The sequence below is a fragment of the Falco cherrug genome, chromosome 4, assembly GCF_023634085.1.
Source record: "Falco cherrug isolate bFalChe1 chromosome 4, bFalChe1.pri, whole genome shotgun sequence".
NCBI classification, from domain to species: domain Eukaryota; kingdom Metazoa; phylum Chordata; class Aves; order Falconiformes; family Falconidae; genus Falco; species Falco cherrug.
The window spans coordinates 2,439,642-2,459,413 of NC_073700.1; the positions used below are offsets into that span (position 1 = coordinate 2,439,642).

At 37.9% G+C, this 19,772-nt stretch overlaps 1 protein-coding gene across 13 annotated transcripts in view; it reads left to right on the plus strand.

Moving 5' to 3' along the window:
• Positions 1-19,772, plus strand: part of ATP2B2 (ATPase plasma membrane Ca2+ transporting 2) — a 432,200-nt gene that overhangs the window by 394,994 nt on the left and 17,434 nt on the right. For all 13 annotated transcript variants that reach the window (XR_008732091.1, XM_055709424.1, XM_055709434.1 and 10 more), the window contains 4 exons: positions 5,157-5,370; positions 9,007-9,218; positions 12,293-12,400; positions 16,237-16,419. Coding sequence is in view for 12 of the 13 variants with exons in the window: in XM_055709424.1 (XP_055565399.1) it covers positions 5,157-5,370; positions 9,007-9,218; positions 12,293-12,400; positions 16,237-16,419 (717 nt within the window). In the remaining variant the exon portion in view is untranslated. The remainder of the gene's footprint in view (positions 1-5,156; positions 5,371-9,006; positions 9,219-12,292; positions 12,401-16,236; positions 16,420-19,772) is intronic.

Consider the following 19,772-nt stretch of genomic DNA (forward strand, 5'->3'; position numbering starts at 1 on the left):
TTGTTTTGTCCAGAGCACCTTAGAGTGCCATGGAGAAGCTTGAGAAAAATACTAGGTAGAACCTGTAACCATCAGTGATCGTTTTAAGGTTCTGCTGCTTTTTTTTTTTTTTTTTCTCAAATACATAAATAAAATTGGTGTCCTTGCCAATTCCACCTCAGGGAACTACTGTTTAGTTTAATTCTGTTAAATGTTAAGCAGATACTGTTTTATTATTTACATACTCAATGCCTGCTTTAGCAAGATGCTGCTGTTAGAGAGGATATCTACCATAGCTGCTATTTCTGTTTCGTCCTGGTTTGCTGTTTCAGTACACGTTTATCTACATGTACATAGTGTATGTGACCCTATGTGCTACTCCAGTGTTATTGTACAAGGATTATAAAGAAGCAGCAGTGGGCTGTTAAAGAAGTACTTACGCAGACTGAAAGGGACCAGTGCAAATGGTTGTTTGCATCTCCATCGTGGGTCCCAGCACGAAGCCATGTTAAGGTGACAGCAAGCATTCCGAGCAGCGTAGGGGTTACAGATACAGTGTCACCCCTTGGCAAGCTTAGTGTGGCTGCTGCCAAAACCGAGCTGCCCCTTGCAGGGATCTAACTTACCTTGGGCCCTGTTTCAGTTTAAAACAGCTCAATGTAAAAGCCAAGAGTTTGCAATTTTCGACTAATACTGAACTCCTGTGTTGTGATTCTACAGCTGATATAAAGCACTCAGATCTAGGTCGCACAAGAAAACCAAGCTTAAAGAAGTTTCTGATTAAAAGCTGAATCGAGGTCACTCAATCTGTAGCTGCATAGGTGTGTCCTCTTTGATATATTTTATTTTTAAAAAAATATTCATTTTTCACTCATTCAAAGGGATGGAGAAAAGCAACCTACTGTTTCTAAGTCTTACAGGTTAGCTACAGGAGGGAAGAGAGGAAGATGAGCTTTAATTCTTGACTTGTTGGTTCATTTCGTGCCGGGTGTGCCCGGAACACCCGCAGTGAGATCACAGCCAGTATTTGGGCTGGTCAGCGCGGTTTGTGTGGCACAACGAAGCTGAGCTGTGTTAATTCACTTTATCTTTCAATTAATCTAATTCATTTACCTCTTGCTTCCTTCTCTCTGTGTTGCCCAATGCATACTTTTAAAATGATCAAGATGTGGTTATCGTGACCAGTTGGAATAGAACCGTCCTTTCTGTTTAGCAGCTCTTACCCCAGCTTAAGATATAAACTCTTATATTCTGACTTCATTCTTGGAATAACGTTTTTGCAGAGCCCTTGATTGACTCAGTGAGGGTTCTTCTTTGGAGAGCTGCCTACAGTTGTTGTGAATTTTGTACTTCAAATGAGCCATTGCTCCTCATCTCTAAGTATCATATAGAGAGGTCTATATGTGCCTCACAAAGCCAGAAGGTTCACCCTCTTTTCTGTCCCCAACACAGTACCGAGAAAATATTAGGTCATTATGTTTGGAGCGGTTAAAAATAATCTGGGTATGTACAAAATAAAGATTTTAAAAGGCAGTTCAGTCAAATGGGACAGTTTTTTTACTGGAACTACAAAGATAGCAGGTTTATCTCCATGCCAGATTTTGTCTGTGTCTCCAACTGCTGAGGCAATGTAACTATTCAAAAAGGTTGCATTAAAGAAAGAGAAGATGAAGGCTGTGTTTTTAACATTGTACATTCAAATTATTATTATTATTCTCATTCTTTGAGAAAGACTTAATGTTTTAGCAGACATTAGGAACTGAAAACAGTAACTCTATAGGACATTATGTTTGGAAAATTAAATGTTAATTAAAAAGCACTGTAGCAATGAACTACCGCATGAATCACTTATTGTTTTTCCAGATCTTGTTCAAAAACTGAGGATGATCTATACTTACATGTATAAGGCAGTAATTTACATGGTTATAATGTTTTACTGCAGAGTGGTATTTGCCAAATCCTAAAATAATAGCATTGGCAAATTTGAAAAAGCTATCATGTAAAATCAAAGTATGTACTGTTTAGCTTTGTTTTGGGAAGGCTGAGAGGCATGGAAATAGAATTGAAGGTGCCGCTTCCATACAATTAGTAGAGGGTGTAATCTAGTAGCAGAAGCAAGGAAGGGCTGACTTTTTTTGCAGTAATGTGTATAAATTTAACCTACCACAAGATCTCATTTTTATGAATCCATGCATGCGTTCTGTGACAAGTGGGAGTAAAGATGTATGGGTGAAAATACCTTTTTATTCCTTTACATACAGCTTGTCATGTAAATCAAAAGTAACAAGCTCTAAAATTTGTGAGGCTCTGCATGTCACAAAAGATTTGTAGTTTATTTCCAGCCTTTGGCGATATGTACTTTTAAGTGTTTCCAAGATGAAGTGTAACATCACTTGATTTAAGGGACATTTTCCTTTTACCTCTAGGCCAACGTTAACCTATTTCAAGGTCAGGTGGAATGGAATTTGACAAATAAGTGGTGATTTTAGGTGGTTTGCAATTTGAACAGCTTTCATCCCCAAAGTTTTCAGAAAGTGACTTAAGAATTATTAGCTAGTCAGTTAGTGGCTAAAATGCAGTGAAAAGAATGTTGAATTTGCATCCCACTTGCATAAGTGACTAGAACCTGTAATGAAAGACTAAGCTCCTTAGCCAATATGTATTTTCCTCAGTTTCCACCAACTAATCAGAAATCAGATAGAGTTGCAGTGGAAATTTCATTCCACTGCCTGCCCAGACTAATGTGTATTTAATGTTTTGGCTTCAGCTTAGAATGAGCTTTCACACTTGACTGAACAGCGTAGCGCTGCCAATAATAGATAATTATTAGGGGTACCATAGCCACCCAAGGTGATTGGCAGTGTGAAATGGTGAGAACGTGTTGTTGCCAAAACTGATGACTGCCAATTACAGCTGTGTGACTTAGAAACTGAAATAATCTGACTTCCCGTTATGCTAGGTATATGTCAGGCTCTGATAGACGCCTGAATATTTGACTCTACTTATTAAGTGTAACAGACAAATTCCATCTTATTGACATAGAAGTCAGTGTATGAAGTGGAAATTCAGCTATAGTAACATCTCAGAGTAGAGAATGTTTCTCGAGAAAACTTACTAGACAGGTAAAAATAGGAGAAGGAAAATTCTTCAGTAGAAAACATGTTTTCCTTTTTCTTTATATGTTGTGTCCAAGTCCAGGGTCTCTGAGCCCTAGCAAAAAACTGCTTTTAGTGCAAGTGCCCTCTGTGTTTGAGCCACTAGTAGTGGTAAATATAAATGAGGAATGAAGTTTGTCCTGACTGCTTTTTGTTGTTTAGCTGCCTCTAAAAATAAAATGTTTCCTATTTCTGCGGCTCCATATCAAATGAGTGAGCTGAACTCTTCAGGTAAGCCCAGTTAATGCAACCCAGAACCAACAAGTCAAGAATTAAAGCTCATCTTCCTCCCTTCCCTCCTGTAGCTAACCTGTAAGACTTAGAAACAGTAGGTTGCTTTTCTCCATCCCTTTGAATAAGCCAAAAAATAATATTTTTTAAAAATAAAATATATCAAACGTTGTGTAAATGCATGGGTGTTAAAAATACGTTTTCAAGAGGGAATAATATTTGATCTCAGAGGACAGTTGGAGTACAAACCAGATCCACAAGAGACCAAACTCCTTACCCTTGTTCTCCCTATGTCCTTGGGCTGCTGAATGGATATTGGCCCTCATTATTTGATAATATTTCATTAAAAATGAGCATTTAACCCTTGGAAGAAAAGGGCAGGGTTCATAAGGGTTTTTTCATTGGCTTTGCTTTGCCTTGTATGCTGTTCCATAAGTTCTTTGCTTCTGCATGGAGCTGCTGCAGCGCCGCGGCAATGTAAGGCATAAAAATAACGCTTTGACCTTCCAACTTTTGCACTGTAGATCAACTCACTTCCATTATAAAATGTGTCATACTGATACCTGATTACTTTTGAGATTTTATTTTCCTAATAAAACCCGTCTATTTGGAACAAGAAGCAGACCTCACCGATACTGCCCATTTTGTTTTCAGTCTGAAGGCGTAGGAGGCTGTTAGGTACAAACAAGGAACCTAACCTACATCATTTTTCCTGATATGAACCCTTGAAGCAATTGCATCTCTCTATCATTACAGCTGCCCCAATGAATTAGAAATCAAAACTTTGTAATAGCCATCTAGAGTTCTCCTGAGATCTGCGGTAGTTTATTTATTTACTTTTGTTTTGTTGGTTTGTTTTGGAGGGTCTTTGTTTGGGGTTTTTTGGTTGTTGGTTTTTTTTTGGTTTTGTTTTTTTTTTAATGTGATCTAAAGTCCTCTGTAATATGACCATAGACTCATTCTCGTATTCAGTGGGGAAAGAGCTCCTTCTAGTGGGGGGCGATCTGCTGTGGAAAAGCAAATGCTTCATCCTGACAAGTGGTAATGTGGGGTTTTTTTCTTTCCAGTTCCACTTTTTCAAATATGCTATCCTGATAACCATTAAAATAACAAAATTTTCTTATTTTTGCACATTTGAGATAGTTAAATGAGTTTCAGAATGTTTTTTTTAAATTCAGGCATCAGGCATCTTTTTTGTCACTGTTGTTTTTAAAAGGTCTTTATTTAAGTAAGATATATTAAAATGTCTCGGTAATTGTTTCATACATTTCTAATAATTTCAAGCTGTTTCTGAAAAAACATATAGATAGGTTATAGTAAACATATAGATAACATATAGCAAAAATATAGATAACATATAGGTTATAGTAAAAGGAAACAGTACTTTTTAGGTTGTTTCAATATAATTTTTCTTCCAGGAAAAAACCCTCCTGCTTGTATTATCTAAATCCAGCTGCAAATTTAAGCGTGATGCATGGAGTAACAAAAGGGTCTTGGGAAATGTCTTCTAAAGTGTTAATGTTATGCTTTACCAGAATGGTGTGATTGTAAAGATCCCTTATTTAAATGACTGGAGAGAAATAATTTATCTTGGCTGAGATCACTGTGTTTCCTGTGATTCTGGTCTTGCATAGGAAACATAGGGAGGCCGGAGTAGGTCAGACCAAGGTGTTTCGGTGTCCTGTCCTCAGCACCGCTTGCAGTCACACGGGAAGAAATAAAGTCACAGTGACTTACCTGACAGTAATTCTTTTTCTAGGAAATATTTAACATCCTAATTTGTCTCCACAGGACTCTCCTCTAAAAGCTGTGCAGATGTTGTGGGTCAACCTGATTATGGACACCTTTGCCTCCCTTGCCTTGGCCACCGAACCTCCGACAGAGGCTCTGTTGCTGAGAAAGCCGTACGGCAGGAACAAACCTCTTATATCCCGCACCATGATGAAGAACATTTTGGGCCATGCTGTTTATCAGCTTACTCTCATATTTACGCTTCTTTTTGTCGGTAAGAAAGTTTGTTAGGCTTGTTGCTTAGTGTAGAAGCATCTAGGTCTTGTAGCCTGACACGTCAAAGTGCTTTAAATGTAACCCCTCAATGTGCGCAGATTAAGTTTGTCACAGTTAAACAGCTGGCAGGATTGAGCTGTTTGATGGGATCAGATGGGAAAAGGAATAGTTGCAACAGAGGGATTTAGTCACCTTTCACATGTTGTTTACATTGGGAAGGGCCTCGGTGAGCTTTTTTGCCTCCTAACAAAATGCAGGTTTGGACTTTGGCAAAAGTTTCTGTTAAAACATAGCGTAGAAGGTTAGGTTTTAACGGGAGTATCCAGCCTGCTGCTTCTATACTGAAATTTCTTTGAGAGACTAGTCATCTTTAGTAGGCGTGTAACAACAAATTAAAAAAAAGCACAGCAAAAATCAAGATCCATTTTATCAACATCTGGAGAAGCTGTAATTGGGAGCAAAATGTTTGCCATAGTCCGGAAGTATTGCTGATCTTAGGTAGTATAGATAAGCAAGTACTCAGTATTAAGTGATGCTAGTAACACTCTGGTTTGGTATTTAATATCTAGAATGGATAGTAAAAGGGAAAAAAAATCTAATCTGTTAGATTAGTGGACTCTTCTCCAGGCCTTGCTAGCAATGGATGCTTTTTATAAATCGTAATTTGGAGAGGGGAGGGAAGGAGGAGGAATGTTTTTTGCTGCAGGGAGTAGTAGGGGCTAATAATAGATTCTGCTGCTCCACAATCATAAGTGAGTTTAGTCAAAGGACTGATAATTTTATCAACTGGGTATTGTTTTCTTGTCTCTATGTCATTGCTGTTCAATTACATGTGTTGTCTTTTAGGCTTTTTTCTTTATAATCATACTTCCCTGTATGCTGTAAATGTAAATTAATGGTTTTCAGGAGTTTTTTGAGCTCCATTGTGCAAGTCTTACTCCACTTTACTACCAACTGGCAGCTTATTTGTAATGGAGGCGGTGGTCTGTTTACAGTAGAGCAATTCAAACCAAAATAACTGCCAAGTTTTGAAGAGAGATGGTCTGTGATATTGTTAGGCTTACAGTGCATTTGAAGAATGTCTAGTGAGTCTAAGGAAACTGTCATTTCAGATTCTCCAAAACAGGTGTAGAAGGTCTTGGTAACTGATGAGTCTTGGAACGAGAACTTCTGTGAACTTTATGGGGAGTTTTAATGGCTTGATGGTTTAAAATACTTTATACTGAATCCTGATGAAAAGAAAACCAGGGTTTTTCGCCCTAGTCTAACTACGTCTGAGGGTGTCTGAAAAACCCTTGCATACTTTGAAGGACACAGCCCAACGCATTTTCTGATAAGCCTCGGAAATACACTCTTTTCCTTTCTAAACTCTATGAGGCTCAGCTTTGCAGTGAGATGGTGTTCTAAACTCAGTGTTTCGAGTTTAGAACATAAGTTCCAAATGAATGAGAAATACTTACATTTGATCAACTGATACTTCCTTTTAATAGCAGGTTTCTGTAGAGACTAGTACATAAAGTTTTTCTGGTTTTTGTATGATGTGGCAAAAAATACATTGTGTTTGAACATACAGTAATGCCTTTGGGACATCAGGCACATCAGAAATCCAGAGGTCACTGTCTAGTTCTGTCCAACTGTAGTATAAAAATATCTTAACCTCAGCAACTAGGTGTAATAAACTTAAAGTTGATGTACTATTACAGCTTTTGGAACTTCTTTGGAAATTAAAATTAGTTATGGGCTTAACTACTGCCATTCCACAACAGCAGCATGTTCTGCTTTGCTAATTGATGCAATGCAATAACAGAGACTTAAGGACAGGTACAGGAAAGTGTTATTCTTATATTTGTGTTTCTGTGTGTATTCAACAAAAGCAAATAGATGTTATATTTGTATGTGTATGTGTATCTATAAAAGATAAAATTATGATATCTGTTTGCTTTTGTTGATTTTTTTCCCCTTTATTGTTCAGATGTAGTAAAGGGAATGTTTTCCAACACCGAGTTATGTCTCTGGAGATGCATAATCTTCTTAAAAATCTCTGCTCTCTCCCAGTCTTAAGTTTTGTGGCCTCATACTGTGTTACCGATACATTTGTGATATCGCAATCTACTTTCTGTCAGAAGACTATAAGCCAAAATTTTTCTTTGGAAACTGGCTTGTTACTCACAGGGACTTGAATGTGAGCTACTCAAATATCCCAAGGCAAAAAAAAAAAAGCTCATTGTTAACTTAGTTGATGGAATTAATGACCTCAGGAGAAAACCTGAGGAAACCTTTCTTCTTCTTTTTTCAGAAATCTTGAATGCAATGCTAACGGCATAGAAGAACAATGTTCAAGGTTTAATTGGCTTTTATTAACACGCTGGTTACAAAAGAGTAGCATTGTGATAATCTTCTTTACTCTTATTATTTACACTCGCATGTGAATGCCCCATCCTTACGTTAAGGCAGTGCCTCTTTCACTTTCAGTAACTGTGTGTTATCTGTAAACTTTGTATATAAGAGGGTGGATGAAGATGGGGCGGCGTGCGCTGGCTGTGTGCGCGTGCCGGCCGGGAAGCCAGCTGTGTCCTGGGCTGCATAAAGCCCAGCGTGGCCAGCACTTCCAGGGAGGTGATTCTCCCCCTCTACCCACTCCAGTGAGACCTCACCTGGAGCGCTGCGTCCAGTTCTGGTGTCTCCAGTACTAGACATGGACCATAACAGGTCCATGTGTGGAGCCACAGAACTGATCAGGGAGCTGGAACGACGTTTCTGTGAGGAAAGGCTGAGAGAGTTGGGCTGGCTCAGCCTGAGGGAGAGCTCTCAGGGGGCTCTCGTTGCAGCCTTTGGGTGTATAAAGAGGGCTTTTAAGAAAGACAGAGACTTTTTACCAAGGCCTGTAGTGACAGGGCAAGGGACAGAAATTTAAACTGAAAGAGGGTCGATTTGGTTGGACATAAGAAATTTTTTTGCAATGAGAGTGGGGAGACACAGGAACGCGTTGCCCAGAGAAACTGCCAATGCTGCATCATTGAAAGTGTTCAAGGCCAGGCTGGCTGGGCCTTGGAGCACCATGACCTGCTGAAAGATGTCCTTGCCCATGGCAGGGAGGGTTGCACTAGATGATCTTTTAACGTCCCTTCCAACCCAAAGCTTTCAAAGCAGACTAGCAGAATGATCAAACCCAAATCTATTTAAAACCAGGAATGCCTTTGTTTTTTCTCATTAATATCCTTGAATGCTTGTGGAGAGCCATGCCATACCGGGTTAGCAGGTTGGTAAAAACTGCTGAACAGTGGTTGCTTCCAACCATTGTAGAAAATTGCACATATACTGTCAGTGGTCTCAAATGCATCAGGAGAATTGACTTCTTAGAGTAGTTACTACTTGGTTAGAGGAAAAATGCTACTGGAAACTGTTTGCATAGGTGTATTGTGTTATTAGACAGATGGAAGTCATCATTTGAGAAGCTTCTTGCTCAGGAAGTTTAGATGTCTTTTGCTCGCTGGTGTTATAAATTCTGCCTGTATTAGAGTAAGTGCAGAAAGCAGAGCACAGGAGGCAACCAGCTAAAGCAAACAAGGGGAATATAAATTTGTTTTGATTGATTTATTCGAGTGGAAACCTTTCTTTTTTGTCTTATACATAGGTGAGAAAATGTTTAAGATTGACAGTGGGAGGAATGCACCACTTCACTCTCCTCCTTCAGAGCATTACACCATTATCTTCAACACCTTTGTCATGATGCAACTTTTCAATGAAATCAATGCACGGAAAATCCATGGCGAAAGAAATGTCTTCGATGGCATCTTCAGAAATCCTATTTTTTGCACTATTGTACTGGGTACATTTGCTATTCAGGTAATGGTCTGGGCAAGAATTTGTAACGATTCATCAGAAATCTACCTTAAGGTTTTTTTCCTGTGTGTTTTTTTGAAATGTAAATGCTGTAGGAGGCACACTTAATAGTAAACCACCTGGTTTCAGATACTTTCTTAATCAATACAGGTGTCAATAATGGAAAGTGTTATGTAGCCATACTGATACAGCATGATTTTTTATCATTATAACTAGGTCAAATCTTAAATTAATCTGAAGTACAATGGTAATGGCCATCATGATTTGTTGATAATGTAGCTGGGTATTTTAGAAGAAATTATTAAATAGTATACCGAACAATAGCAACAAAGCATTTTACATTAGTTTACTACTCCATGAATAGACAAATCAGCTCTATAGCTATAATAGACAAATAGGTAATGCCGACCTCTTCTTCTGAGGTTAAATGCCACTGCCAAATAGCAGTTGATGTTCTCAGTAATACTGCTTCTTGGTAGTAATTCTTCATGTCCATCTGTTGAGCTTGCTGTCTCAGTCACATGTGAACATAATTACAGAAATACACACTTTTCCCAAATGGTTGTAATTTTACTTCTGTAAGAACCCTAATTCCTCCTTTTGCTCCCGTATCATCAATTTGCTGGCATCTGTCCTGTACTTGATACCATTTGACATTACCTTCTAGAAGTCTTCTGTAGCCCTCACAATTGGTTAGAGCTCAGCTGTTGCTATCTTGATATTATTATTGCTCAATTCTGCAGTGGCATCCTGGAAGCTGTCAGTATTGGGACCTTTCTCATGAAAGGAGTAAGGAGGATGATATTTGAATGTGGGCTATAGTGGTTTGAAACAGGAAGGGGGAACCACTCACTAATGGGAGAAAGACCACCAGTGATTGGTAGTAGAACTTGATAGTGGTGGTCTTTAACAGCTAGTTTGAAAACATGGATTTACTGCTATGAACTAAAATGCCTTTAGGAGAGGCCCGACAAATTCACAATCATCTCATTTTTTATTTTTTCCCCCCATCATGGATAATGTTTGAGGATGTTTTGTTAGTTCTAGGCATTACTGTGCTCAGTTGTCTGGCTGAAAAGCGTCATCTAGCTGCTAGCTACATCTCTGAATCAGCTGCTGAGTTCACTCACTCTTCCCTACTGAAATAGTACCTGGAATCCTTAAGTGCACAGCTCAAAGCACTAGGGTGGTGCTCTGACAATGCATCAACAAGGACATTGGAGCATAAGAGTACTTAGGCTGCGACTCTTACTGGGTTTTAAGTCTCTTTTTAAAATCAGGTGATTTTTCATGGGACAACAGGTTAATCTTTCTGTTAATTTTCCACTTTCTTTACTATGTTGTGGGAATACAGCTTTGTGTAATGCTGCTTGTAGGAGCAATGTCAGAAAAGTATTTACCATTTTAGCCGTGTGTTTCAGTAGCTGGGTGTGTGAGCCAGGCATTTTCTTCTAAAGAGAAAATGACCCTTTCCAGGTGCTTGGATTATGTAAATGGATATGGGAGATTACAGAAGTGGTTTTATTTTATATTTAAAACTTTCTTAGTTCCATACATATTTACTACACTTCCTGTGACGTACAGACTAATTGGCTTAAGTATATCATCTTGGAGTGCCATAGTTCCATTAACTGTCAGTTAGGTTAGTTTAGTTTAGTCTTCCTAAACCCCTCCAAAAAAAAAAAAATCCAGCAGCGGTGGCCAAATTTTTAAATTAAAAATATGGAGACTATTACAATGAATCCTTGCTAAGGATCAGCACGTGCTTCTGTGAGAGCTACAACAGCTTGGAAAATAAAAGGGTAGTTACCACTCCTGTCATCAGACAAGCAGTAGTTTATTTTTTTAATTCCTTTCTCTGCTTTCAGAATAAAGAAATAATTTTCACACTGAAGGAAGATCCATTAAAATCTTCCATACAGCATTTAGAAATTTTTCTATGTCAAGCTGTAATTTCTTTCTTATTATTTTAGCATCACATTCATAATTTTTGTTTTGCCTCGTCCTTTTTCCTTACTCTTTGCAATCATTTCCCCACTTCCTATCCACTGCCTTCCATCCTCTGTCACTTCCTTCCTCCTGCGTATTTGCACTTCGCATGGAATGATTTTGTGTTCATAGTTTGTGTTTATTCACTCACACAGGCAAGCAGCCACTTGATGTATTAGTGTTACTTTGTGTCTCAGACTGGACATACTACTTCAAACTGCAGTTCTGCAGCCTTTGACAGTTTAAATTTCTGGCTTGTGATTTCAGGTCCCTGGCTTTGCAGCAAACAAGAGATAGGAATAGTACCTGGTTTCCAGTTAGTTAACCCTTCTCAGTCTAACCAGTCTTAGAAACTTGTTCACATTCTATGCGAGTTGGTTATCCTGCTGCAAGCATGTGGTTTTCCCACCCTCTTTCTCCAACAGGACTAGATTTTGGTATGCTGTCAGTCTGTCCTTGATAGCACATCTGTAAGTGTAGAGGGGAAAACATCTCATGCAACGGACAATCCAAAATAAACATCAGGGTCAGCATATCCCCAGCTGAGAATACTCGGAAGCTGGGAGAATGGGGACAGTCCTGTTTCCCTTCTGCCTAGGAATCCAGACGTGACTGTTGTTAGATGTGAGGCTAAGGAAGCCTTAGCAGGAATTGGTATGGTTTTTCAGACCTTTATTTCAGGGTGCAGACGTTTGTGTGGTTTGATTTTTAGTGATCGAGATTCTGCAGTTGTTGCTGGATGGCTTCCAAATATGTTCTTCTGGCAGCTTGACTTAGTGCCACCTGAGAGTTCTAATGATGTGTTTGGAATATAAGACAGTATTTTGATTTTGGGTGCTCTTTAGATTCAGTCCACTGAGCAAGAGATTATTAGGATGTTTGACCATTCTACCGGTAGAATATGTTGGAATCAAACCAGCAGAGCTCTAATATGTAGAAAGACAAAGTAAAATCTCAAGTAAAATATGACTGAAAGTTGTTGAGGTTTTTGTGGGGTTTCACTGTTTTTGGAGGGAGTATTTTGGTTTGGTTTTGGGGTTTTTTTTTCCCAGAAAGTGTTTAACTTTCTCTTCTGCTTTTCTTTGTAGATAGTAATTGTGCAGTTTGGAGGAAAACCATTTAGCTGCTCTCCCCTGCAGCTTGACCAGTGGATGTGGTGTGTATTCATTGGATTAGGAGAACTTGTATGGGGTCAGGTAAGCATTCAGGAATGTGCAAGTTTCTTTCTTTTGGTTTTATAAATAAATCAAAGATCTGATATTGTTCATAATCCTGCTATACTGTTGTTTCCTTGATCTCTCACGATGTTGTATTTAGCACACATTGAAATGCAGGGTGCTCTCTAAGTTCTTGAAGAACAGATACAGTAGTAAGGATAACTTATCCCACTGCTTCTTTTGATTTTTGTTAATTTTCCTGTCTTTTCTTTCCCTAAGCAGGGTGTGCTTTCACCAAGGTGTTCTTCAGTTAGGCTTTTTCATGAAAGATGTTTGATTCATAACCTAGTCCTCTAGTCACAAAAGAAGTATAGTAAGGGCAGACACACTGCAACCTTTCCTGCAACCGAGCACCCACTGCAGCACGGGTATGTTCAGCCATGCCAAATTTTTGGAAGTGAAAAGTTCTACTTCCATGTCAGCCCGCTCATTCCCTTGCTGAAACTGCTGCTCTGTCAATCCCCAGTAGCCTCATCGCTGGCGTGGGACGAAGTCCAGTGCATTTAATAGGTGCCTGCAGTGATCCTCTGCCCTGCCTGCTTCTGTGGGCGGTGGATGGAAGAGGGGGGGAAAGAAAAAGGATTTTTTCCTAGAATAGTTGTAGAGAAGTGCAGTTTAATTCATGCGTCATTTTAAAATTCTGCTGCAACCTCTGTCATCATTAGCTAATATAAAATCACATCTAGCTGTAAAAACAAGTGTCAATGAGGTAATTAAATTATTTTATTATCTGTCTGGGAGTAATACTACAGATACAATCAGTATTGTTAAAATGCTACGTTGGCCTTGTATGTAGGAACACGTATTGCAAAGTTAATAATAATGTTAATTTTTTCATCTTTGCATTATTTATGTATTTAAATTGATGCCACCTGTGAGGCTACATTTTGCCTCTCAGATGTAAAGATATGTATAGATCAACTAGTTTGCCGCTATGAAGAAACAGGCAAGAAATTGCCAACTGCAAGTGACGGCTGAATGGTTCTGTTGGAAGTGTGATGAATAGGTGATAGCTTTCAAAACTGATTATTTGTTCTCTTATGGAAAAAAAAATTACTTTTTGGACAATTGGGCCTCAGATTTTTTTTAAGAAATAAGCTCAGAGTTATTACAGCTTTTAATGCGTATCTTGCTGGAAACCACCGCTATGAGATCGTTGTACTGTAATTATTACCTGAAGATGGGATTTGATTTATGACCTTGGAGGACGAAGAGCTAAAATCTATTTGATAACTCTTGGAAAGAAAAATTTGTTTTCAGCTCATGGGAAGATACCACCTTTGGGAGAGGGGAAGAAATGCAGGGAAAGGGAGAAAAATCCTAGCTGTTTTACCAGTTCATTCAGCTGGGAAGAATTTGCCACAGCCTTTCATCAATGTGCTATTTGACTTCTAAATTTTGTTATACATGGTTATTACATAACCTTTGAAAACTAAGAATAATATCAGCATCTGTTTTCAGGTTGAAGATGGGCATAGTTGCCCAAGCCTTATGGTGAGAGCCTAACCGTTAAATTAAAATGGCGATTGGGATACCTCAACAATTTTACCACTGAAAAGACTACAATTTTACACAGAGAAAATATAGAGGAAAAAAATCTTTGTTCTTGTGGTCAGTATTTAGTGATAAACCAGAAAAAAAAACAAAACCCACAAGCTGAAAAAATGTATTATTTACATATTTCCATGCTTTACAGTTTGTAGCAAGGCCTCTCTTCATGGAGTTCCGCAGTGGGAGAGACCCCTTGCCCTTTCGAAGAGGTGCTCCTCTCCTTTCTCAGCCTCTTCTCTCCTGCTGTCACTAATCCTAGTTCAGCACAAAGCAGATTGGTTATCCCTTTGTTTTATTAGTTTCCTGAGCCTGCTGCTCTTGTGAATCACTAAAGCCAATTAAGATTTTTGAGTTTGGATGTTAAATTTGGCGCTTTAAAAAAATCATTTGAGGAACAGTTTTCTAAAAGGTGGCCCTCATCACTTCTGAAAACCAGTTCTTTCCAAAGTATTTCATGTTACATCCCCAGAATTATTGATCGCTCTTTAAAACTGCAATACTTTTCCTGGGAATGTTAGTTAGTTCCTTAATCTACACCCAGTCTACTGAGCCTGCTGTTACCTGAACTGGGCCGGTGCCTGCAGATACAGAAAACAAACGAACAAACAAAAAGACACGCAAACACCCAATGAAAAGAATTAGAGCAGAATCTACCAGCCTAGCTTAAGAGAAGTTAAGGAGAGGATCGTTCTATTGCACAAAATCACTACCAAATACAGTTGTTTCTGTGTGCACTATCTTGCAAGTCCTTCATCACCATCAATTTCATCAGATACGAGAGACTCTCAAGTAGCTTCTTTCTGTAGAGTGCTGGCACTATAGTGTTTTGAAAGCTGAGAAGCTGAAGGAGTTTCAGTAAGTATTTATAAATGACTAGCATTTACCTTTTCTTTTTTTCTCTTGTTCTGTCTTTGCTCGTGTCACACCAATTTATTAATATTCCAAGTTTACAACTTGCGTTTCAACCCCCAAAATGCATTTTAAAGAAGTTCTTTAGTAAGGTAGAAACAAATTGCTGTTTGTTTAGGGTTTGTTTTTTTTTTTCTTTACATTTCTTTATAAATTATACCATAAAAGTGGAGTTGTGGATCATGAAGTTCAAGGAGACCCTTGGGAAACTCAGCAGTTTATTTTCATCCCAAAAATGTTTGGTGCCTTTTCAGGTGTCTTCACTATATCCATTCCAGTTTTCCAAAACTGTAAGATGCATCCTCACTAAGTTTCGTGCAACTGTCTGATTCTCTCTCTGTTTTCCACACATTTGGCCTTCAGAGATGTAATTCCTCACTGCTGAAACAAAGACAAACAAAAAGAAAATTGCAGCACTTTTTTTTTTTTTTTTTTGCTAAATGGGTCTAGTAGTTAACTTTGTAGATATTTTTTTAAGTGTTCAATATGTTCCAGGCAATGTCTTGTTTAAATAGCCATCTGCTCATGTTTTTGTTCAAGCTGACAAAAGACATCAGAACAAAGAGAAAATGACTGCCCAAGAGGATAACGCTGAAATGTATTTAAAAATAATTGTGTTAGAAACTTGTCTAACTGCAGTATTAGTTAATTTTTAAGATTATTAGCTCTCTCCTGTATTAATTACTTCCAAGGACCACTCTGGTGAACAAACAGAATAAGAAGAGGGGCTGAGTTAATCAGAATTTATTAGGAATAAGGACACATAGTAAGAGAGAGCCCTAGAAGTTGTCCAACAGGAAGACAGTCAAACCCACCTTTCAGAAACTTCATTTTTTATATGTGCTTAGAAAAGCATTTCAACTTGCTGAAACAAAGAGAAGCTGAATACGTGAACCAATGTAGCATGAGAAGATTTAAAAGCATGAGCTGCAACTAGTTTTAAGCTTACTTTAACGTACATGAGGCTATTATCAGTCATTAGAAGTACCCAAACTTGCAGACATGCCAGTCTTCCTAAGTTTTCTTTAAACGATTACATTCAAATGCTTCCATCTTCTTTCAGTTTTTTGAAAAAGGACGTGTTCCCTGATCTTAAGCTTGCTCCATAGCTATGTGTTGCCTGTGTGGTTTAACGATGCAAGTAATGCTAATTGTTTACACAGTAAACGATGTATTTTTTACTAAAATGGAGTTGAGTTGTGTAAGGGTAAAGTACCGTTATGAATATGCTTATCTTAGGTTTCCTGAAATATTATAGATCCCATTAAAATGTCAGTGTCTTTTGTAATTAGCAGATTATTATGATATTGTTATTGAATGAGGCTTATGTTTTCAGTACTTGTTTATAATTTTAGGTCATTGCAACCATCCCAACCAGTAGGCTAAAGTTTTTAAAGGAGGCAGGGAGGCTCACTGAGAAGGAGGAGGTCCCTGAAGAAGAACTCAATGAAGATGTTGAAGAAATTGATCATGCAGAGAGAGAACTTCGACGTGGACAAATTCTCTGGTTCAGAGGGCTCAACAGAATCCAAACCCAGGTATGCTAAAAGTGAATGCCCACATGGTCTCAAAAAAAAAAAAAAAAAGATGTTTAATCTTGATCAAGGCAAGATAACGTTGTAAGGAAAGGCACAGGGTGTTTGTGTGTGCGAGTGGTGGTACTTGTTATTTGCTTTACTGTTTCAAAGGAGGAACACATGAAAAAGTGAAATAGGTGAACTGAACAAAGGGGTGTGTGCAAAGAGACAAAGTGAAAAGATTATAAAATGATAATATGCAAAAAATAGGACTACTTTTTTGTGACTGCTGTGAATAGACATTCTTTTTCTACTTCAGTGATGAAGTAGAATAATAAACATAATATTAGAATATATAGATGAAACAGAATAATAAAATAGTGCTACTATAAAATAGCTGTGACAGTGCTTAGCAAAATGTTATGAAGGGTTTCTGAAACATACTGGTTTATTTTGTCAAAAATACATTGTTGTTGCCACTTCTGCAATAACAGGATAATTTAAAATGTTGAGTCTAAAATGCCATTTGATTGATTAAAAAAAAATAATCTTTTCAGTTCTGGCACTACCATATATATGCATCTCATGATTAAAAGGAAGTTATTTTCTTTCCTATTGGGTAACGAAAAATGTGTTTCTGGATTTATTTTTAGTAGTAACGGCCTAAGCAGCTATTAAATATTGAAACGTGTGTGTTGGCTACTATGGATGATTCCTTAGAAATATCTTTTAGATTTAGAAAAGATTTAGAAAAATCTTTTCATTTTAAAAATCCCCAGCTTTTGTTAAATGCAAAAAAAAGGCATTTTTCAATACACTAAATGTTTACACTGAATCATGGTGCTAAATATAGTACAGCTTAGGTTATCTAGTAAAGTTTGTCCTGTAGTGCTAAAAGATTATTTGAACTATTTTGCCTTCTCCATTGCAGTGAAGTGGCATGTTTTGTAGCACTCCAGTCCTCTCTACTTGATCTTTCTAAGATCAAGTATTTGTGCAAGCTTACAGAAGAGAGCAATGTTTTACATGGTGCTTACAAGAAAAAATACGTGGATAATTAAGAAAAATATTTTTTTCTTTAAAGAATCTTTTGAAGAACATTTTTATTTCAGAAGATTTTGATTTTTGTCTTCATTCAAGTACTTTGTCCCTTTTTCCATCTACAAATTTGTACTTTTTTTTTCTGCAGAAAGAGGCAGCCATGCATTTTAGAAAAAAAATGAGGGAAAGCAGTTAACAGAAAGTAGGACATTTAGGTTTCTCTAGTGCATCTACAGAGCAAACAATAAAGAAGGTGGAAACTACCATCAGAGGGATGAAGGGTTTGGGTAAATTCCCAGGATTCTGTGGTAATTAATTAAATATGGATCTTCAGCTTTGAGGTTGTGTGTCTTGACTCTTATTGAGTCAGGAGCACTCATCATTAGTGAAAATTCAAATTGTCACAGTATAAAGGTGACAAGCAGGTGCCCAGGTAATGGTGATCCTTATGAAAAGGTGACCTCTAAATGTGCATTCTTTTCTTCCTGATGGCTGTAGGAGGAGTGTTGTCTGTTGGCATTTCTGTCAGGATGTCTTTCTGGTTGTGGTGAGTGTAAACAACTATGAGCACAAAAAAGCAAATTACTCTCTCAGTTCTTTTTCTAGTCTGAGAGGTAGCTTTTAGTTCTGCATATCTTTGTCCACTTAATTCACAGATAAATTATTCTTTTACACTCTTTAAAACAAAATGAACATTAATTACATTTCTTTGCTAACATCCGTCTTAGTTTCCTTTCTGCTCTTAGTTGTAGAAATATCTTCGGTAGGATATGTTATTTCTTTCCTGCCAAGAAGCCTCTGTGATTTTTTTTTTCTCGTTTTGTTTATCCAGTGACTTTGACTTTTACATCCATTTCACATCTGTGGAATGATAATGAAAAAAGGAAATGGGCCAACAGATTCAAAAATAGTTCCAAGGTATCCACTGGAGAGTGATGAATTTATACAGAGGTCAAATTAGATCCACTGTTGGATGGACCTTGAGTTGAGCGCATTTTGATGCTCTATGTGTTGTGGCCCATCCAAATGAATTCATACACTTGTACTACATTTCTCAGGAAGCCAGCTAAAGAAGAGTTGATGGAAGAAGATGAGGATGTCTGTAGCATCCTTGGGGAGCTGGAGGATTTGCAAGAATCCTCTGATGTCTAATGCACTTCTGGAGATACGGAAGAAGAAGGTAGAGCATCCCCTCCCTTTATATATATAACAGGATGACAGTAAGATTAGGAATAAACTCTAGACTCTCATAACTGGATTGATCATTCAGATCCTAACAAGACCCGTTTCTACCATCATGCACTTGTGATGTATGTTAGATTATTTTTGTTTATTTTCTATTCAGTCATTGTTGGACAGATAGCCACAGCACTCAACAAAAGCCTTCAGTCCTAAGACAGTTATAAAGATTCCACGTTAGTGGGGTTTGGTGGGGTTTTTTTTCAGATAACTGAGAGGTCTTCCTTATAATGCTCCAATAAAAACTCATCCAAACTGACAAAACCTTTGCAGTACTAAAGATATCTTTCTCTTTTTCACACCCTCTTTCAAAACAGAGGATTCAAAGCGCTGTTGATTCTTCATATTGCAATGTCAGACGTATTTCTGTGAAGACATGCATTAGTTTAGTCTAAAGAAAGGTGTGTGAAAAATGCACATAACCAAGTAAAAAAGACTTGATATCTACTTCTGATTTTATTGGGTTTTTTTTCCTACTTTTGTTCATTTAGATATTTTGTTGCCATAACAATATACTATAGGGCTTCTCTGGATGGATGCATGTTCTCCTTCTCTGAATGGGTCCTGACGGGGTCCTCTCTCAGAAGCCCACTGGCACAGCAGGTTTCACAAAGGACCCATCCTAGTCATGCGACTTTCAGAAAGATATAAAGGTGGTCTCAAGTTGTGTCAAAGACAGGACTTTGCAACCTCTGCTAGTTTTCATCATTTTTTTCCAAGTCTTTGCTGCAGTTCTCACAAATTCTTCATTCTGAAGGAAGAGACAAGACTGATCATGCTATCTTGACAGATCTAGTAGCCTTTGTGAAGTTCGGCAAGTTCACTTTCAGGCAAAACTGCATAATCTGAGCAACAACCAAAACTCATGGCATCTTTTTTAATTGTCTACCAAAAAAATATTCTACTTGCCTCACATTTGAGTATGGAAAAATGCAAAGTGTGAGGATCTGAAAACTTTCCAGGCTACAGGAGAGATTTTTACACCACCAGGCCTGATTCTATCCTCCTCTGCTTCATTCATCCCATGATTCAGTTTGCTTTATCTGCTTAAGGTGGGTAATAAGTGTATATAAATATTCTTAGAATAAAAGCGA